The sequence below is a fragment of the Polypterus senegalus genome, chromosome 9 (assembly GCF_016835505.1).
Source record: "Polypterus senegalus isolate Bchr_013 chromosome 9, ASM1683550v1, whole genome shotgun sequence".
Classification (NCBI taxonomy): Eukaryota; Metazoa; Chordata; class Cladistia; order Polypteriformes; family Polypteridae; genus Polypterus; species Polypterus senegalus.
In genome coordinates this window covers 38,010,966-38,029,297 of record NC_053162.1, presented here as the reverse complement: position 1 = coordinate 38,029,297, position 18,332 = coordinate 38,010,966, and the positions used below count along the sequence as shown (strand labels likewise).

General features: G+C 35.6%; 1 protein-coding gene across 2 annotated transcripts in view; it reads right to left on the bottom strand.

The window, feature by feature from the left end:
* Positions 1-11,330, bottom strand: part of slc6a2 (solute carrier family 6 member 2) — a 105,333-nt gene extending 94,003 nt beyond the window's left edge. Inside the window, exons 1-2 of one of the 2 annotated variants that reach the window (XM_039762928.1) lie at positions 10,824-11,330; positions 8,861-9,283 (exon numbers count right to left, since the gene is read on the bottom strand). In XM_039762928.1, the coding sequence (XP_039618862.1) occupies positions 8,861-9,173 (313 nt within the window). In that variant the 5' untranslated portion in view covers positions 9,174-9,283; positions 10,824-11,330. The remainder of the gene's footprint in view (positions 1-8,860; positions 9,284-10,823) is intronic. The other variant, XM_039762927.1, reaches the window with a different exon arrangement.
* Between the last annotated feature and the right edge of the window lie 7,002 nt (positions 11,331-18,332).

The following is an 18,332-nucleotide window of genomic DNA, read 5'->3' as shown; positions in this document are numbered from 1 at the left end:
ATGTCACACTTATAATTACTCACATTTTTTTTCTTTTTATCGCATGCTGTGAAACAAAGTTGGCACTCCATTTATTGCATCTAGGTTAAAGTTAGAATTATCAGCTCACTTGAAATGGCATTGAATTGTTTTTTACATAACACTGAAAACAAAGTATGCATCCAGCATGAATTCTATGTTGAAAAAGGAGAACATGCAAAGTGGGACAGTGGACAGAGTGATTGAAGTGCAAATGAAGAGATGCTTAGGATGGCAGTTCACTCACAAAGTTTTCAGGCACTGCAAAATGACAATTAATGCAAATGCACGATCAAATGGTGGTCTTTCTTTGTGAAAAATGATGATAAATGAGGCACCTTTTAAGATAATTTGGGCATATTTTAAGATTATAGCGCATGTTTTGAATTGCATACACATATGAGTGCACATATTGAATCAGGTACATGTGTTTGATGGCAGATGTATACATACGCCAAGAAAAGAGATCTGTACTTGCATACTTGTACATTGTTAGGTCTGTCGTTTCTGTGAAAACCCTGCAAGTGAGCTGCATTCACACACAGATCACTCCATCCACAATGTGCCATCTTGCATGTTCTTCTTTACCCATATAAAACTGATGCAGGCCATACACTTTGCATACTGACAGATCTGCTCGTATATTAAACACTTGGCTCACTTTGTGCAGAACCACATTACTGTGTTGTAAGTAAGGTCAGACATACTCCTTGATGAGCAATTGTTAAAATGTTGATGCCTTTTCATGCAGTGAAAAAGATCAAACAAACCAAACAAGTCTGGAATCAAATGTTTGCTGCAGATGTAAGTAACAAATATATACACTAGTAGATACTATTACCTTTCTGAAAAAAGATCACACTTGATTGCCAGGGTAATACAGAGTGACTCGTAATATGATCTGTGAGCCTCTCACAAGCCAGTGAATGACAGAGGACTGGTGATGCAAACAATATTATGCTTGGCCAATCAAGCTGCATGCCATTTACCAACATAATCCATGAAATGTGTAAGTGATTTTGTAATTTTATAAACTATTTACTATATACATGAAAAACACTGTTTACACTTAACATAACATTTTGAATAAATACTTAAGTGGTTTTATGCAAAAAGCTGTTCATGTCACAGCATCCCTCAGGTTTGTTTTCGCTCCCAGAAGCAGTGCAAAACTGGAGAATGTACACACAATAAAACAAAAAGAGAATTATGTTAAGAGTCTCCATTTATATTTTATTATAGCATTTTTTATTGTTATTCCAAAACAACAGTGAAGGGTGCTTGAGCTTATACCAGCAGCATAGGGATCACGGTAGGAATTAATCCTAGATGAGACACCAGTCCACTGCAGAGCACAGTCATTGACACTCCCACACAATCATTTGAAGTTGCCATTTACAGTAACTTAACATGTACGGCATATCTTTAAAATGCAAAACAAAACCCACATGGCCAGTGCGAGAATGTGCAGACACCATGCAGACTGTGACTAACAACAAATATATGACTATAAGTATTTATTTAAATACATAACCAACAATAAAACTATATTTATATACTTCAGATGTCATCAAACTAATGTGTAATTTTGCAAACAAACCTTTTCCAGTACAACACTGCAAAAAAACACTGCAGGTAACTCTGTAAAAACATGATCAAAAAGTACAAGTCTCTGAGTGGATATAAGAAAACATCCAAGTCAATAAAAATCTCTAAAAGTCCAGTTAATCAATGATTAAGTAATGGAACAAGTATGGCACAGCTGTAAACCTGCCTTAAACAGGTAGTCAACAATTGTGCAAGAAGACTAGTGAAGGAGGCCACGAAGAGACCTATGAAAACTCTCCAAGAACTACAAGTTGCATTGACTTTGGATAGACTGTGCATACGGTTTCTGGGGCGCTTCACAAGTAACACGTTTATGGGAGCTTGGCAAACAGAAAGACACTGTTTAAAGAAATGTGACATCTCTGCTAGAGTTTGCCACATGGGATACTCTGCAGTCAGCTGGAAGAAGGTTCTATGTTCTGATGTAACCAGAAATGAGCTTTGCAGTCATCAGAATAAATGGCATGTTTGGCATAAGCTACACAACACACATTTTCAAAAACACCCCATCCTCACAATGAACAATGGTGGTGGTAGCATCAAGCTGCTGGGATGCTTCTTTGCAGTACACCCTGGAAGGCAAATGAGGGAAGAGAATAAAATGAATGCAGCAAAATATACGGGAATCCTCGAGGAAAGCCTGATGAAACCTGCACCTTAGGAGGTTTGTTTTCTATCAAGACAGCAACCCTAAGCATAAAGCCAAAGCTACAGAGGAATGGCTTAAAAATAACAATACTAAATGTCCTGGAGTGGCAGAGTCAGATACCAGTTCAAAATCCAAATGAGAATCTGCAGCTCTACTTGAAAAAGGCTGTTCACTCACAATCCCCATGAAACATGACAGAAGTTGAGCAGTTTTGCAAAGAAGAATGCAGGAAACTACAGTGCTCAGATTTGCGCAGAAGATTCAAGGCTGTAATTGTTGCCACAGGTGCATCTACTAAATACTGACTTAACTTTGGGGGTGAATATTATAATCAGAAATTTTGTGTTTTATATCTGTAATTAATCTAGATCACTTTGCTGAAATCTGTTTTTACTTTGACAATAAAGAGTCTTTTTCTGTTGATTAATGCCAAATTAAATCCACTGTGATTCAATTTTTTATAACAATAACATGAAAGGTTCCAATGGATTAATATCTTTTATAGGAAGTACACACCACTGGTCAAAACTTTTGGAACATCTCAAGTTTTTCTTCAAATTTAACTAGTTGAAGTGCAATGAATGACCCAAAATGGTGAAAAGATAAGCAGTAAGCTGCTAGAGGTTTAAATTTAAAGTTTAGGTTAACAAAAAGTTAAAAAGGAAATATCAGAATATTACAAATGGACCTTCTTCAGTTCAGGAAACAACAAATAGGTTTGCAACCTACAGATGTTCTGTAGCATTTAAAATAAATTAATCCTAGCAAGGTGAAGCTAACAATTTGCACAGGTGTACCAACTTCTGTGGATTACTTAAAAACCCTCTGTCTGTATTAAAGCAGAGTTGGAACAGACCTTGTTACTACACATTCTGAAGTACTACTTTGACAATATTCCAGTGATAATGGCAGGAAAATGGCAATTAACAAATGAAATGAGCCAGAGCATTATTACATTTAGAAGTGTAGGCCTTTCATTTAGAGAAATTGCAAAAAAAAAATCAAAAGTGTCAGTGAATACGTTGTCCTACGCAATCCAAATAAAATTTCACCCATTGTATTTCAAGTGATTAAATTTGAAGAAAAACTGGAAAACTGTGGTGTTCTAAAACGTTTGACTGAGAGACTACATAAACACACTAAACATACACAGTTTCTTACAAATACAATTTTTATTACAACTGTATATGAATTGAGATATGGACACTTGATGGCTGAGAAAAGTAAAACATACAACTAATAAAATTAACCTCTGGTGGAGCCTATGGTTTTTTTTTATAAGTGTCACTATACTTGGACATTACTTTAAACATTTACACCAGGTCCCCCTTGTGGGCATTCTGCAATGTTATGAGCATATGCTGAAGGACACATCTTTAAAAAATGAACTGCAACAGCACTGTACTGTACACTTATCCATAATCTGGAAAAATGACTGAATTTAACACCTTCATCTCAAGAGTGTTTTATTTTAATATGACGGTTGATATGATTTTGTAAACTGATTGTCTGGACAATTTTGGGGACTGGTGATTACTATTGACTAAAGTTATGTTATTGAAAAGAATTTATCACTGTGTGCCTTCTTACTAAGTTAAATGTCAAAAAATATTTGAAATTTAAAAGCAAAACTTGTAATTGCAAAGGTACAAAACTGTCTATTTCTGCATACTTCTATAAGGACTGTCCATAGCATAGGAAAGGAAAGTTTGTGTATCAAATAACTTTTAAAATCATGTCTAATAGTATTATGCTGTGGACATTAGTCTAAGGGGTAAGAAAACAAAAATAAGATATTATCATGATGGTTCAAAAGAGAAAAAAAAAGTATGAACAGAGATACAGAGACACAACCTAAAGTCAGATCAAGCAGTGTTGTACTGTATGCTAGCAAGCACCTGATGACCAGGTGACACAAAAAGTTTGGTTACATGAAAGGTTAAGCAAGTTTGTGAAAACACATTTATGGGACAGATCTTGCAGATCTAGATGGCATAGAGCTTGACAAAAGAAACTAGCCCTTGACTTGCAGCATATTACTTCACTAAATGGGAAAGTTCTCAGATGATATGCAGGTTGATATGTATATATATATATATATATATGTATGTGTGTATGTATGTATGTGTATATATATATATATATGTATGTGTGTATGTATGTATGTGTGTATATATATATATATATATATATATTATATAAATTTTATGTCTGTCTGTATATTTGTCCGCTTTTCACAAGAGAACTACTAATTTGCTTGAACATTTCGGTTGATTTTGCAACCTCTCTCATCGCACTAAGTATCATAGTGCGCTTGCTGTACCAATTTATTTGCGTGAATCTGAGAGAGGCACATTGGGCTGAGGGGAGAAGGTCGGGGCCCTCCTCACTCTCGTGCCAGCCTGGGGCCATATCTTACATCCACTTTGCTAGCGAACGAGAGAACTACTTAACAGATTTTAATCTGGCTTTTTTCTAGAATTTGCTTGAACATTCCCGTTGATTTTGCGACTTCTCTCATCAAGCTGAGAATCATAGTTTGCTTGCAGGAGCGATATATTTGCGCTAATCACACACACACACACACATACATATATAATCATATACATACATATATATACACATTTATACACACACACACACACATACACACACACACACACACACACACACACACACACACACACACACACGCCCATATATACTTTTAAATTTATAACCATCTGGTGCAGTAGGCTTATTTCTGTTCAGGATGCAATCAGATAGCAAAAGAGATTAAAAAAAATGAGGTAAGAGCAGATCTCTTTATTATGCAAAAAATATCCTTAAGTTTAAGCTTTGAGGTGACGTAACACCACCCATTTTATCGTTGTGCTGCACTATGCATGCCACTTTGCCATGAATATATAAAAGGTAAATATTTACCAAATTTATCAACAAAAAAATTAATAATAATCTGTTCTGTTAAAGCAACTCTCTCATACAACATTGTATCAATTATTGCTGATTTTCACTGTCACTGTATTTGGCCTCTTCAATAGGGGAAAAAGGTTTCAACCATTACAAAACTGTATATACAGTTCACTCTACACAAAGCTCAAATGACTCTATGTTCTTCCTACAATCTGACTTATTTACCTCAACTACAAAGTACTTCTCACCTTCCATTTGCTTTTACAGGTTTAAACGAAATTATTGTAAAAGGTCACAAAATGACAGACAAGTGTAAAAAGAAAATGACCTCTTTGTGGAAAGTTATGCAGTTTCTTTCGTCTTTAGTCACAAGAATGTGGAACATAAGATTCTTTGGGGTACTAGACAAAGTTAGAGGCATAAGCTAAAGTCATGATATTATTTACATGAAAACTTTAAAGGGCTGGTCTATGTGGATGATAATTCACTATAATCCAATAAAATACAATTGCTACTCCAAAAATGTGTTCTTTCCTGCAATTTACAATTTTTGCACTTTCAGTTATGATTTTATGGAACCCCAGTACACTCTATAGTTTTTCCAAAACACATAAATTCTGAGGGCCTATTTTTGATTCTTACTTGAAAATAAAGAAGTGGTAAGACTTACAAAACAGTTTTGGGTTAAAACCACCACTATTTAGTGAACCACTGAACAATACTAATTTATTTAAGAGTGGTAATAAAATAACCTGGCTATAACACACATACATTTCAAAAGCATTAAGACAACAGTTTTCAAGTTATGCCTCTGCAAAAATTACTGCATTTGCAAACATACAGAATTTTTCCAAGATTTATAAAGCCATGATTGGGTAACAATTCACCTTTGAAATTTAGCAGAAAAACTACTGCAGTTATAATCTATTTTTTAAAAATATCACAAGTACAGAAACATTTGAGGTTCAAAAATATATGTATTAACAACAATCCACGTCTATCCATCCTGCTTATTCAGGGCAGTGTTGCAGAAAAGCTGGAGCCTATCCCAACAAGCATCAGGCACAAGGCAAGAACAATCCCTAAGTAGGGCACTGGTCCATCGCAGGGTGGATGCCCACACACACACATACAGAACACACACTACAACCAATTTAAACACTACTAGCTCACTTAACCCTTATGTCTTTGGAACATGAGAGGAAACCAGAGCAACTGGTGGAAACCCACGTAGACACAGGGAGAACATGAAAGGTCCACGAAGGGAGCACTCAGCCCATGAACCTCAGTCTTCTTGTTGTGAGGCAGGAATTACACAAACCTTACCTCCACCTGCCTTGGTTTCCCATTTGGCTAATATAAAACATTGGTTGTCTGAAAACTTTCTCAGACTAAATAGTGAAAGAAATTTAGTCTGTAATTATTTCATCTCCAGGTACTTTAAGGAAAATGTACAATTGTTCATTAGAAATTTGGGCATTACTACATCTCTATTTGCAAAGGTCAAAGATCTTGGTGTTATTTTAGAACACACGGTCCCCTTTGAATCATATATTTATAATATTACCAAGATAGCCTTTTTTCATCCTAAGCAGATTTCAAGGTTGCATACTTTTTTCAGATACTTCAGCACAGAACCTTGTCCATGTTTTTGTCCCCTCATGACTAGATTATTATAATGGTGCATTATGTGGTATCCCTGCGTAGAGCCTAAACAGTCTACAGCATGTCCAAAATTCAGAGGCAACAGTTATTAAATATTTAAAACCTTGGAAGCACATTACTCCTATACTTCAAAAATTACATTAGTTACCTATCCTTTTTCACATCCAATATAAATTTCTCCTCCTAGTTGGTCTGGCCCCAACTTATCTGTTTTCCCTACTGAAACCATATGTTCCATCACGCTCACTTCACTTTTCTGATTCTATGCTGTTAATCGTTCCACTGTGCAGAAGGTTTAGTATGGGTGATAGCGCTTTTAGTGCATCGGGCCCATAGCTATGGAAAGCCTTGCCTTTGCAGCTTCACATTTGTAACTTGCATCCTGTTTTTAAATCTAATCTTAGAAATTCTCTTTTTAATACAGTATTGCTTTTGTTGATTTTCTTAACTATGTATACATATTGAGCTTTTTAATATGTTTTACTGTTTTATTGTAATGTACAGTGTGCTTGGGAATTTTGAAATATCCAAATATATACATTTTGAAATTGTTATTAGCAGCACTACCACTACACCACCATGCCACCCCATTTTACACATTGATAAGCAAATTTATAACCTGTGCTTTGACATGTTATTTTGAAACGTTCATGGAAAACAACTAAAAGGGTTGCACCAGGTGATATATATGGCAGAACAGTGTGTTGGTTTGTTTGTCTGTTGGCCTGTAATGCAACAGTTTTGCTCTGCATTTTTGTTTTCCTACAGGACCCTCACAAAGATTTTTTCCTAGAATACCAGGGATCCATACTGAACTGTATTTTACTGTCCAAGAATTAGGTGCAGTTGAGACCAATCTTGAAAGCTGTTGCTTTTGTCAGACAGATTGTTATACATTCATCAGTGGCCATAGTAATGTATTCCCTTTGTTTAACAACTAAAAAAAAAACACAGTATGCCAAAATGCCTTTCAACAGTATTTACAAAAGTCATGCCATATTTTTTTACCCAAACTCAAATGCCACATGTGCATAATCTAAAGTTACATTCTCAATGTAATTTTATCCTAAGCAATTCCAGGTAAATGAAATACTCATATGCTCATAACCTTTAAAACCAAAGTGGCTGTGTTTTAAAGTTGGCTCTAGTTTTTTAATTTTTATTTTTTCATTACATAACTTCTCCAACATTTGGATACTTTGTTCTACTACTAATCCTAATGTATACAGATAGAAGTATTTTCTAATGAAACACCACTCATTATAGTTATTACATGAATTATATGGTTATTTAATACTCTCCATTTTCTTGCCATTATGGTTCTTTGTCTCTTCAATAGTCCATCTATATTTCTGTTCACTCATTTTCTAACCCACTTCAGTTCAAAGTTGAAGATTGTCTATTTCAGAAATACTGGATACAAGGCTGGACTGGGGACGAACCAACAGCTGTAACACATTAATGCATGCACTTAAACTCACTAATTCTTGGCAAATTTAAAGTCACTAAATAGCCTAATATACATGTTTCTGGGATGTGGGAGGATAACCAGAGAAACCAGAGAGAAATGCACATTGACAAAATGGAGTAGGTACATAATTGCAGGCAGACAGTATCCAAACCAGGCTTCAAACCCAAGACTCTGAACCACAAAGCAATACCATTAAACTCCTCAACACCTGTATAGAAAAACAAATTTTAGATGTTGACCTTTTCCTGCTAGAGTCTTAAGTACTTTGTGAGACACCATAAACTCATAACCCCTGAAATACATTCTAAATATTTTAACTACTATATTCTTTAATATCTTGTCTAGGTAACATTAATAAAAGTTGGTAATAGGCAATAACTGTTAACTCATCCTGTACTTTTTTTAACTTTGAGGTACTGATCACCATGAAATTGAACACATACAAAAAGGGCAGTTACATTTAGTATAATATTAAACAAGCTTTATTTTAAATGAATGTGAAGAAATTTAGAACAGTATAAAGAGTAAGAACCTACCACCACCATTCTTATAACAGAGAAAAGGAAATCTCCAAACATTTGCCAGATCCACTGCAAAGCCAACAACTGACAGGAGGAAATCAATCTTCTTTCCCCAGGTTTCCCTATCCTGGTCCTCCGAGGAGATGATGGGATACCGCTGTACCGGGTCAGAAGAGGGGCTTGGAGCAGAGATGAGTGAAGTGGTGTACTGAACTCCATTCTGCTCTTTTAATAAAATGAGTTCCACATCCTTCTTTTTCATATTAGTGTAGTGTCCAAAAGGTGGTACAGAAGACAGTTTACGATCTGTTATGACCTGCACATTCATTTTGTTGCTGGCAAAAAATCCAGCCTTGCTTCTCCTTGAGATAATTTTCCTCTTCCAAACAAAACCTACTTTATTTTTCAAGAGGTATCAGCGTCTGAAATTTTCATTAGCTGTGAAAAAGTATTAAAGTCAAGTTAATGGAAATCTCTTTTAACTTGTGCACAAACACAAAACCTGAAAAAAACTAAATATGTTATGTAATGCATATACAATGTAACAGTTATTTTCATTAAAATACCAGAGCAATCTTAACTTTCTCCTTATGACTGTGTCATTTTGTTCTTTTGGGTAATATGGTTTTCCTCCCACCTCCTAAAAAGTATGAGTATGGACATGTGTGAGTGGATCCTGTTGTGAACTGGCCGCCTAGCATGAATCCATGTGTCCAATGCTGCTGTGCATTACTCTGAAGCAGGTTCAATAATAAATGTATTAAAAAATGAGGTCAAAGATCAAAAAGGATGCCATAAAATTTCTTAAAAAAACAGCTAACAGCTATGACAGCCTTCTGAGCAGAGACCTTCATAATAAAAACTACCATAAAAAGAATTTCTTTAAATATGGATCATCAAAGAAATTACAAATCTTGAAGGAAGCATTTGACACAAACATCAGAAAGGAAGTATTACAGAGAAGGGGAATGTATAAAGGACAGTTGCAAGCAAAATGAGAAGCAATCTTTAAAGAAAAAATCTACCCAATGAGAACCGACAAAGAATCAGTGCCATATACAAAAGAATGCAAGGCACAGAGACAACTTAAAATGAAAACCTGCCCAATGCACAAAAACTCCCAGCTCTTGGGTACTGCTATTTAGAATGATTTTGTAATTACACAATTCATTTAAAACTATGTCAAGCTACTGTTCATCCACAACCTTTGAGGGTACTAAAACATTCACAAGGGTGCAAATTATTATACAATACGTTCAATGCACTCTTTTTATATGTTAAGGTAATGGTATTAATTACTTGAAAATGCACTTTTTGAAAGAAATCTTTTTTCAATCTTTCTAAGAATAGCTTTATAAAAAGTAGTCTAATCATTATAAAAACAAATGCTGAAGTCTAACCAAGAATACTGCATTTTCCTTTACTAACTGAAAATCTGAATGTAAAAAGAATAAAAAACAGGCTTATATAAAAAAAACGTGCCCTAGCCGAATCCTTAATAAGCCGTTCTCTATGAATGTCTAAATGTAATAATCTCCAAAATAATAACACATTTAAAGAATTAATCTGGCTCTTTTTGATTACTTTTATTCATGTATTCCACAGTGTACACATGCAAGTACTGTATGATCTATAATAAGAAAACAACAATGAGTAAATAGCTAGAAAAGATTTCTGTTAGAAAATATCATAAACCATCACACGGTTAAAATGGTTTCAACAATTGCTAAGCACTACAGAAGCAGACAAGCTGGAAACTACAACGAAAAGTAAAGCCAAGAGTAAAATCATGTAAAACAGAACATTTTGTAACAATTTAACCGTAATAAAAACAATTTCTGGGGTCAATCTACCTATTTGTACTTTAACGGCATTGTAAAATTGAGGATGCGCATTGGATACTCCACAAACATCCTCGCTTTTGTCGTATTTTACGCAGTTTACCCTTTAAAGTTCAGGTTACTTCAGTCACATTTACCTGGATGTATGAACAAGTGTTTCAGGGTGTGCAGGTGCCTGGTAGAGTGTCTTAAAAAGAGTGCATCCGAAAGAGCGCGCGTTTCTGCAGGTGCTCCCGGGACACCGAGAGACGCGCGTGCGCTGCGGCTCGTGCCCACTTTACGCATCCCCAGCGGATTTGCCAGTTAACTGGAAAACTCAAGGCTCGGGTGTCCACCAATTCTAGACTTGCTAATCCAGTGGTCGTAAATAACAAAACTGAAAGCACGAGCCAAATCCTCGTCGCTGAAGCGCGTCGGAGATGTCACAGACTCACAAACAGTATAGGTGCTTACTTATCAGGGACGCACTGGATAGTGTCCATGGCGAAGCGCAGATACAACCACTTCAACAGCGGATTTCCTTTCTCCTTCTGAGTGGCGGAAACTTTGAGGCGCCCTCCTTTAAGAAGCTGCGGGCTACGCGTACCCGGAGCCCTTTAAAGCGGCACCACGTGATTTATGGGCCATCCACGCCGCTCTTTCCACGCAAGAGACCAGTGTTGAGGCAAGCGCTTGTCAGGGACGCACGAATCTTTTTTTCTTGTTCTTTCTTTCTTTCTTTCTTTCTTTCTTTCTTTCTTTCTTTCTTTAGCATGTATTCTGGGATGATGTGGTTTTAAAGTCGTGTGGGTCATGTTCCTGGTTTCCCAAATACACCCAGCAAGTTTTGATCAAGAATAACGTTTTATTTGCTGTTCCGTTTACTGGACGTTTTCAGAAATTTGCTCACTGCTGTTTTTAAATGTGTATATCATTTTTTTGTCTACAGTGACCTTTCAGAACGTTTTCAGTTCCTCAAAATTTAAAGTAGTGTTTCGTTCATGTACAATTATTCGAAAATACGGCCGTTTAGTTTAACGAGTAATATGCGTATTGTAGCAACGGATGGCACTGACGTCCCAGGGTGCTCTGCTAAATTTAAACAGTTAATTATGATTTAATTTATGTTGTATTTTAAAATAGTTCTTGTGTTTACTGTTGGGATATAGCATTTGGTAAAGGAAGTGTTTTATTAAAGTTTAAAGGGAAGGTTGGGGTTTGCCTAAAACCACTAACCGATGCTGCCTGATGTATGAGTCCGGGTATCGGGAATAAAGAAGTGTGCAGTTTTGTAGAGATCGCTTTACTTGAATATACATCTCTACCAGTATGAAAAGAAAAAAGTCGTTTATTTTTATACATTGAGTGTGTTTATGTGTCACAATATAAATTAATTAGTTATATTCTGTGAACATACCAGTGCATACTAATCCATCCATCCATCCATTTTCAAACCCGCTGAATCCGAATACAGGGTCACGGGGGTCTGCTGGAGCCAATCCCAGCCAACACAGGGCACAAGGCAGGAACCAATCCTGGGCAGGGTGCCAACCCACCGCAGGACACACACAAACACACCCACACACCAAGCACACACTAGGGCCAATGTAGAATCGCCAGTCCACCTAACCTGCATGTCTTTGGATTGTGGGAGGAAACCGGAGTGCCCGGAGGAAACCCACGCTGAAACGGGGAGAACATGCAAACTCCACGCAGGGAGGACCCGGGAAGCGAGCCCGGGGTGCATACTAATAAATTCTGCAAATTAAGTAAATAAAATATGAATTTTAGAATATCTTTGCAGTATTGGCTGCTTATTTATATAATCAAATATTGTTACTGTCTCTCCCTATAGTGTAATGACGACTAGATATCTGTTAGTATACACTGAAATATCTGTGAAGTATATAACAAGTTTTAAGTGCAACTTTTATATTGTTTAAAAAACATTTCCAGAACTACATGAGATAATGATATGATTTTTGTTTGGTTTAGAACAGCCCATTGATAGAAAAACCTCAATGTAATGCATTGTCATATTGCTTTTAGCCTTTGAAGCACTGCAGAAACTCTTGGTATAGTCAAAGTGCAAAAGTCCTAATGTTGATGTAATTTCTAAATCTCTTTCCCTGTACATCAATAAACTCAACAATCTTCACATAGTAAATTTTTCTACTTACCATGTTTAGATTCAGGTTAGAGAAAAAAATTCTCCACTAAGTTTGCTATCTAATTATAGCCATAGCCATCTTCATAACAGAAAGACACTAGCAGCAGGACAAACAAGTTTTCTTTGCTCCTACCTTGTAACCAGTTTCAAATCAATACTGGCAGTGATCATTTAATTACTTTTTTAAATTGTACGTTTGGATTTAAACATTAGCTTTTTTGTTTTTCAAATAAATTTAAAATTCCAAAAAATCAAGCAAAAGTATTTTCATTGTCTTCTTCAACATAAAATTTACTATGCTACAAAAACAGGGGAAATGTAAGATTGAATGAACAGGCTGTATCTGTTACTGGTAGTTTTCTTATTTATACTGCATACGGTTTTTGGAATCACAACAAATCAGAAAATAATTTTGTCTCAACATTATAGACACAACACATTTCATTTAAAACATAACATTTTAATCTCATAAGGGGAAGGGAGAAAATATTAGGCAGAAAAGGTTTTTGGGATCTAACCGGTAGCCACGTTTAATGCAGGGTGATAAAAAAAACTGGCAAAATAAAAGATGCACTTGTGGGTGCCAAACTGACATACAGCCAATCAAAATAAATATTGATTGATTGTTCTGTCCTCTTCAAGTTGTGGTCTTCTAATCCAGTGGTTCTCAAATTTATTCCTGAAAGCCCCCTTAATGTTGCAGGTTTTCATTCCAAACAATTTCTCCTTTAACTGGATACCTACGCTAATTAAGGAAGATGTTACCTGATGTTTTGTATTTTTTTATATCAATTAAGAAAATAGAACTTGATAATTTTGTACTGAAGCAGAAATTTAGATGCAAACAAATTGTTTTTAGATTTGTTGTTTTCTTTTTAATTTGTTCTGGTTATTTATAATATTATTTACTAATAAGCACACAAATTAGTAACAGTAAATTAGCTGCCCATTAGCAGCGCCACTTGCCCTGGTGACTGCTATGCTTGTCATTACTTTTCAGTATTTACATATAATTAAGAGAGAGGCCTCCGCAGAATAAATTAATTAAAAAAGAAAATCGCAGAGTTAAACACCAAAATACAGGTATATGTCAAAAAATAGGCGTATTTCTTAATTTTGTATCAATGCAAAATCTAACACTAATGCACCTTTCTGAATGCAAAATTAGATACATAAAAAGAGAGAAGAGGTTGGGAGCATGCACTGATACAGCACAGACATCTGAGATCAAATAAATGTAGTATGGCTTTCTAAATGTGACGCTGTATGGAACAAAAATTTTAAGCCATAGGGGGACTTCAGGTCTGAACTTGAGAACCACTGCTGTAATGAACACACACTTCTGGTGTCTTGAAAATTTATATTTTGTGGTAGTAGAGGAAGTTAGTTACTTGTCATCTAGTGAGTCTCTGAACTGCTGTTATAAAAGGAGAGATTACGACAACATCCCCACCAAGCTCAGGAAGGTCTGCTTACCTTACAGGATTCCTGTAGTTGTCCCCCAAGCATCCATGGTTGACAATGTTTTAGCTCAATAACAAACTGTAGCAATCATACTGTAGTTCTATAGAATTTTATACACAAGGCAAGTTCAAGTTCACGTGTCCATAAACTCTCCACTTTTTCGTAGAGTTGCTTAAGTACACATTTTACAAAATTCAAAGTTGTTTTAATATTTTTGTGAACTTTCTGTTTCTAAACAGCCAAAAGACGCACATGGGACACCAGCCTGCAAGGTATAGAGGTCCATTTCATGGTCTAGTCTATTAAACTGGCAAAAATTAAGGCACTAGTAATAATTTCAATTACTATTATGTCATCTCTTTTAAATCATTATCAGACTTTTTAAAACAGCTCTCCCATGTGACAGAAATGATGTACAAAACCTATGAGACAAAACAGAATGTAGATTACCCTATTCTGCCATGGTAGTTATTGATGTTTTGCATCTGCATTTCAAAACACTTTATTGTTCTCTCCTGCAACCTGCCTCCATACAATAACTCTCTTTCCTGTCAGTGTGTTATACTGAGTTGAACTGATTATGGGGATAATGAATAACTAGCCACCACAGATTGAAAAACGTGTAATTTACTGTAAATCAAAACAGAGTATAAACTACTGTGCAGTGAAAGCAGGGCATTTAGATAATCCAAATGAAGTTACACAAAGTACTCTTATTTCTGGGAACAAAAAATATAAGTGACAACACTTATTTAAAAAATGATCCAAAAGACAGTGGAGCATACAGGGTGGCTTCTTTGGTTTATCCATTCATCTATTTTCTATACATGCTATACATAGATGGAATCACTGGGATTCAGTAGGTAGGAACTAGGTGTGGTCTGGCCATCACTGCACTTTGATATAGGTATCTCACTTTAATCTTTAAATACTTCTAGCAGCATGTTTCTGTAGTTCAAAAACCCACACAATTATTGGAAGAACATTGAAATTCAAAATAGAACTAACTCTGATATTGTAAAGTGTCAAGCATAGTGAAATAGCAACACTGCCCCCTCCGCTGCCTTGTTTCTAATACAAATTAGCAAATTTTGTTAAATTATTATTATATACATGGCTGATGACTTTATTCAAGGCAATTTATAAGAATAAAATCAATTACGTGTATTTAGAGATACGGAATGTTTCTTTTGCAGTTGCATCAAACACAGGCTTTTTGTTTGTTCAGGGTCATACAATGAGGCAGAGCATGGATTTGAACTAGCTGCTTTATGGCTTTAAGTTCAATGTGTTATTTTCAAATTTTTGATACATTGTACAGTATATGGGCTACACTTCTACATAATCAGTCCTTATCTTGGAAAGCCATAGCAGACCTTGAGTCATTTGTAAGTTGTTTCAAATATGTATGTCAATTGATAATGACAATAGAAGGTAAACAATTACATTTGTTGATGTTTCTTCCATGCCCAGAAGACTCAATTTCCCGTATGCTCTTGTTGGTTCAATGCTTGCCAAGACTGATGCAGTGCAGGCTATCTTCTAATAATAAAATCTCTAATTTTTAGGTAGTATACATCACTTTGGATGTACCCTTCAGAAACTACTTCTTTTGAACTCAGCTTAGCTCTGATTACAGCTTTACTCATGTGGTTCGCTAAGGTAAGAAAGGGGGTGGTTTAGCAAATATTTACTTGAGCCGATTAAAGTCTAAAGACATTGACTTTGGTACATTTGTGTCTTTTGAATATTTTGCCATTGCTATTCAAAGTGTGTCCCGCTCACTCATTTTGTCTATTTATAGACCTCCTAAATACAGTATAATATGTCCTTCATTGAGGAATTCTCAGAATTAGTATCTATAATAATAACTAACTTTGACAGGTTTCTAATTGTTGGTGATTTTAATTTACATGTTGATAATGAGTTTGACCTGTAAGCAAGAGATATCATGAATCACCTGCACTAGTTTTATTGTAACGAGCATGTCAACCAGCTCACACATATGTGGGAACACACACTGGATTTAGTCATTGCAAAATGATTAAAGTTTGAAATGAGGCAGGTCTTGAATATCGATATATCAGAACACTTTTTCATATTGTTTAAAGTAGGAATACTGATAACTACAACTAATGAGAAGTGTATTGTTAAAAAAAAAAAACGTTATTTTGATGCATCTGCAGCTTCAAAGTTTGATAATATTCTAAACAATCAATCCGTTTGTGGTGATTACCTCAACAACACTAACAATGTTAATAGCAAGGTGGAAAATGTTTATGCTAAGGTAATAGCTGCAGCTGACATAGTCACCCCTGAAAAGACAGTTAAGAAATCCTCTAGCACTATTATATCCTGGAAAACCCAAAGAGTGTCTGATTTAAAGAGAAACATGTTGGAAAGCTGAGTGTAAATGGAGAAAAACTAAATTGATAGTCCATTATGAAATACTGAAGGCTGAAATAAGTGAATATAACAATGTAGACCACCTTGAGTGGCAGTCCTGTTTCTCTAAAATTATAAATGATAATGTTGGCAATCCAAGTACTGTATTTTATTCACAAAGACTGAATGTTTTCTAAATCCAGCTCACTCAAAGGAATGCCTCCTAAAAACTTCTAGTGAAACTTGTGAGGCTTTCACTATATTTTTTTAAAAACACAAAATGAATGAGATTAAAAATAATATGATACATCCCCACCAAAGGTAATCTGATTGAACCCCAGTATTCCATTTTAAGCGAGTTAAATTATTTCACCGGAATAGATCTACCCTATCTACGCAGAATAATTTCTCAACTGAAATCATCCACTTGCGTCCTTGACCCAGCAGCACCAGCAGGCTTTTTCAAAGAAGTCCTTGTTGTGCTAATTGATAGTGTACTTGACATAGTGAACTTATCATTAGATATGGGGGTCTTTCCTGACTGTCTTAAGACTGCAGTTGTCAAACCCCTGCTAAAGAAAAATAATCTCAACTCTTTTGTTTTAGTCAATTTTAGAACAATATCCTACCTGACTTTTATAAGTAAAATTTTAGGAAAAGTAGTCATTACACAGCTAAATCCATCCATTCATTTTCTAACCCGCTGAATCCGAATACAGGGTCACGGGGGTCTGCTGGAGCCAATCCCAGCCAACACAGGGCACAAGGCAGGAACCAATCCTGGGCAGGGTGCCAACCCACCGCAGGTACACAGCTAAATGATTACTTGAATAAACATTCTATTCTTGACAAGTTTCAGTCAGGTTTTATAACAAATCACAGTACAGAAACTGTACTGGTTAAAGTAATAAAAGACTTGTGGGTTAATGCGGACAGAGGCCATATATCTGTTTTTGTTCTCTTTGACTTGAGTGCAGCTTTTGACACTGTTGATCATAATATTCTTATAAATCCCTTAGTCAATGGTTGGGCCCCTCCTACAACTTCTAAAATTGGTTTCAGTCTTACGTAACAGGTAGAAAATTCTATGTTAGTTGTGGTGATTATACCTCGGGGACCCATGATATTTTATTTGGTGTAACACAAGGATCAATTCTGAGTCCACTGCTCTTTTTGATCTATATGCTTCTATTAGGTCAGATTATCTCAAAGCACAAGGTGAGCTACCACAGCTATGCAGATGACACACAGGAGTATTTATCGAATAGCACCTGAAGACCCTGACGCTCTTGGCTGTCTGATCCTGTGTTTTACTTGTATTTCTGATTGAATGAACGATGACTTTTTCAAACTAAATAAGAAGAAAACAAAATGTATTTATTTATTCATACTGTTATATAATTTATTGGCAAAAATAGATATAGTGAGGCTATTAAAAATAAACTTGATCCCTTAGGTTTAAAAGTCAAGTCAGAGGTAAACAAATTAGGGGTAACTGTTGACTCTGACCTAAATTTTAAGTCAAATATTAATCAGATTACTAGGACTGCATTTTTTCATGTAAGGAATATAGCTAAAGTTATACCTCTCATAACTTCGCAAGATGCTGAAAAATTAGTTCACGCTTTTGTTTTCAGTCAACTAGATT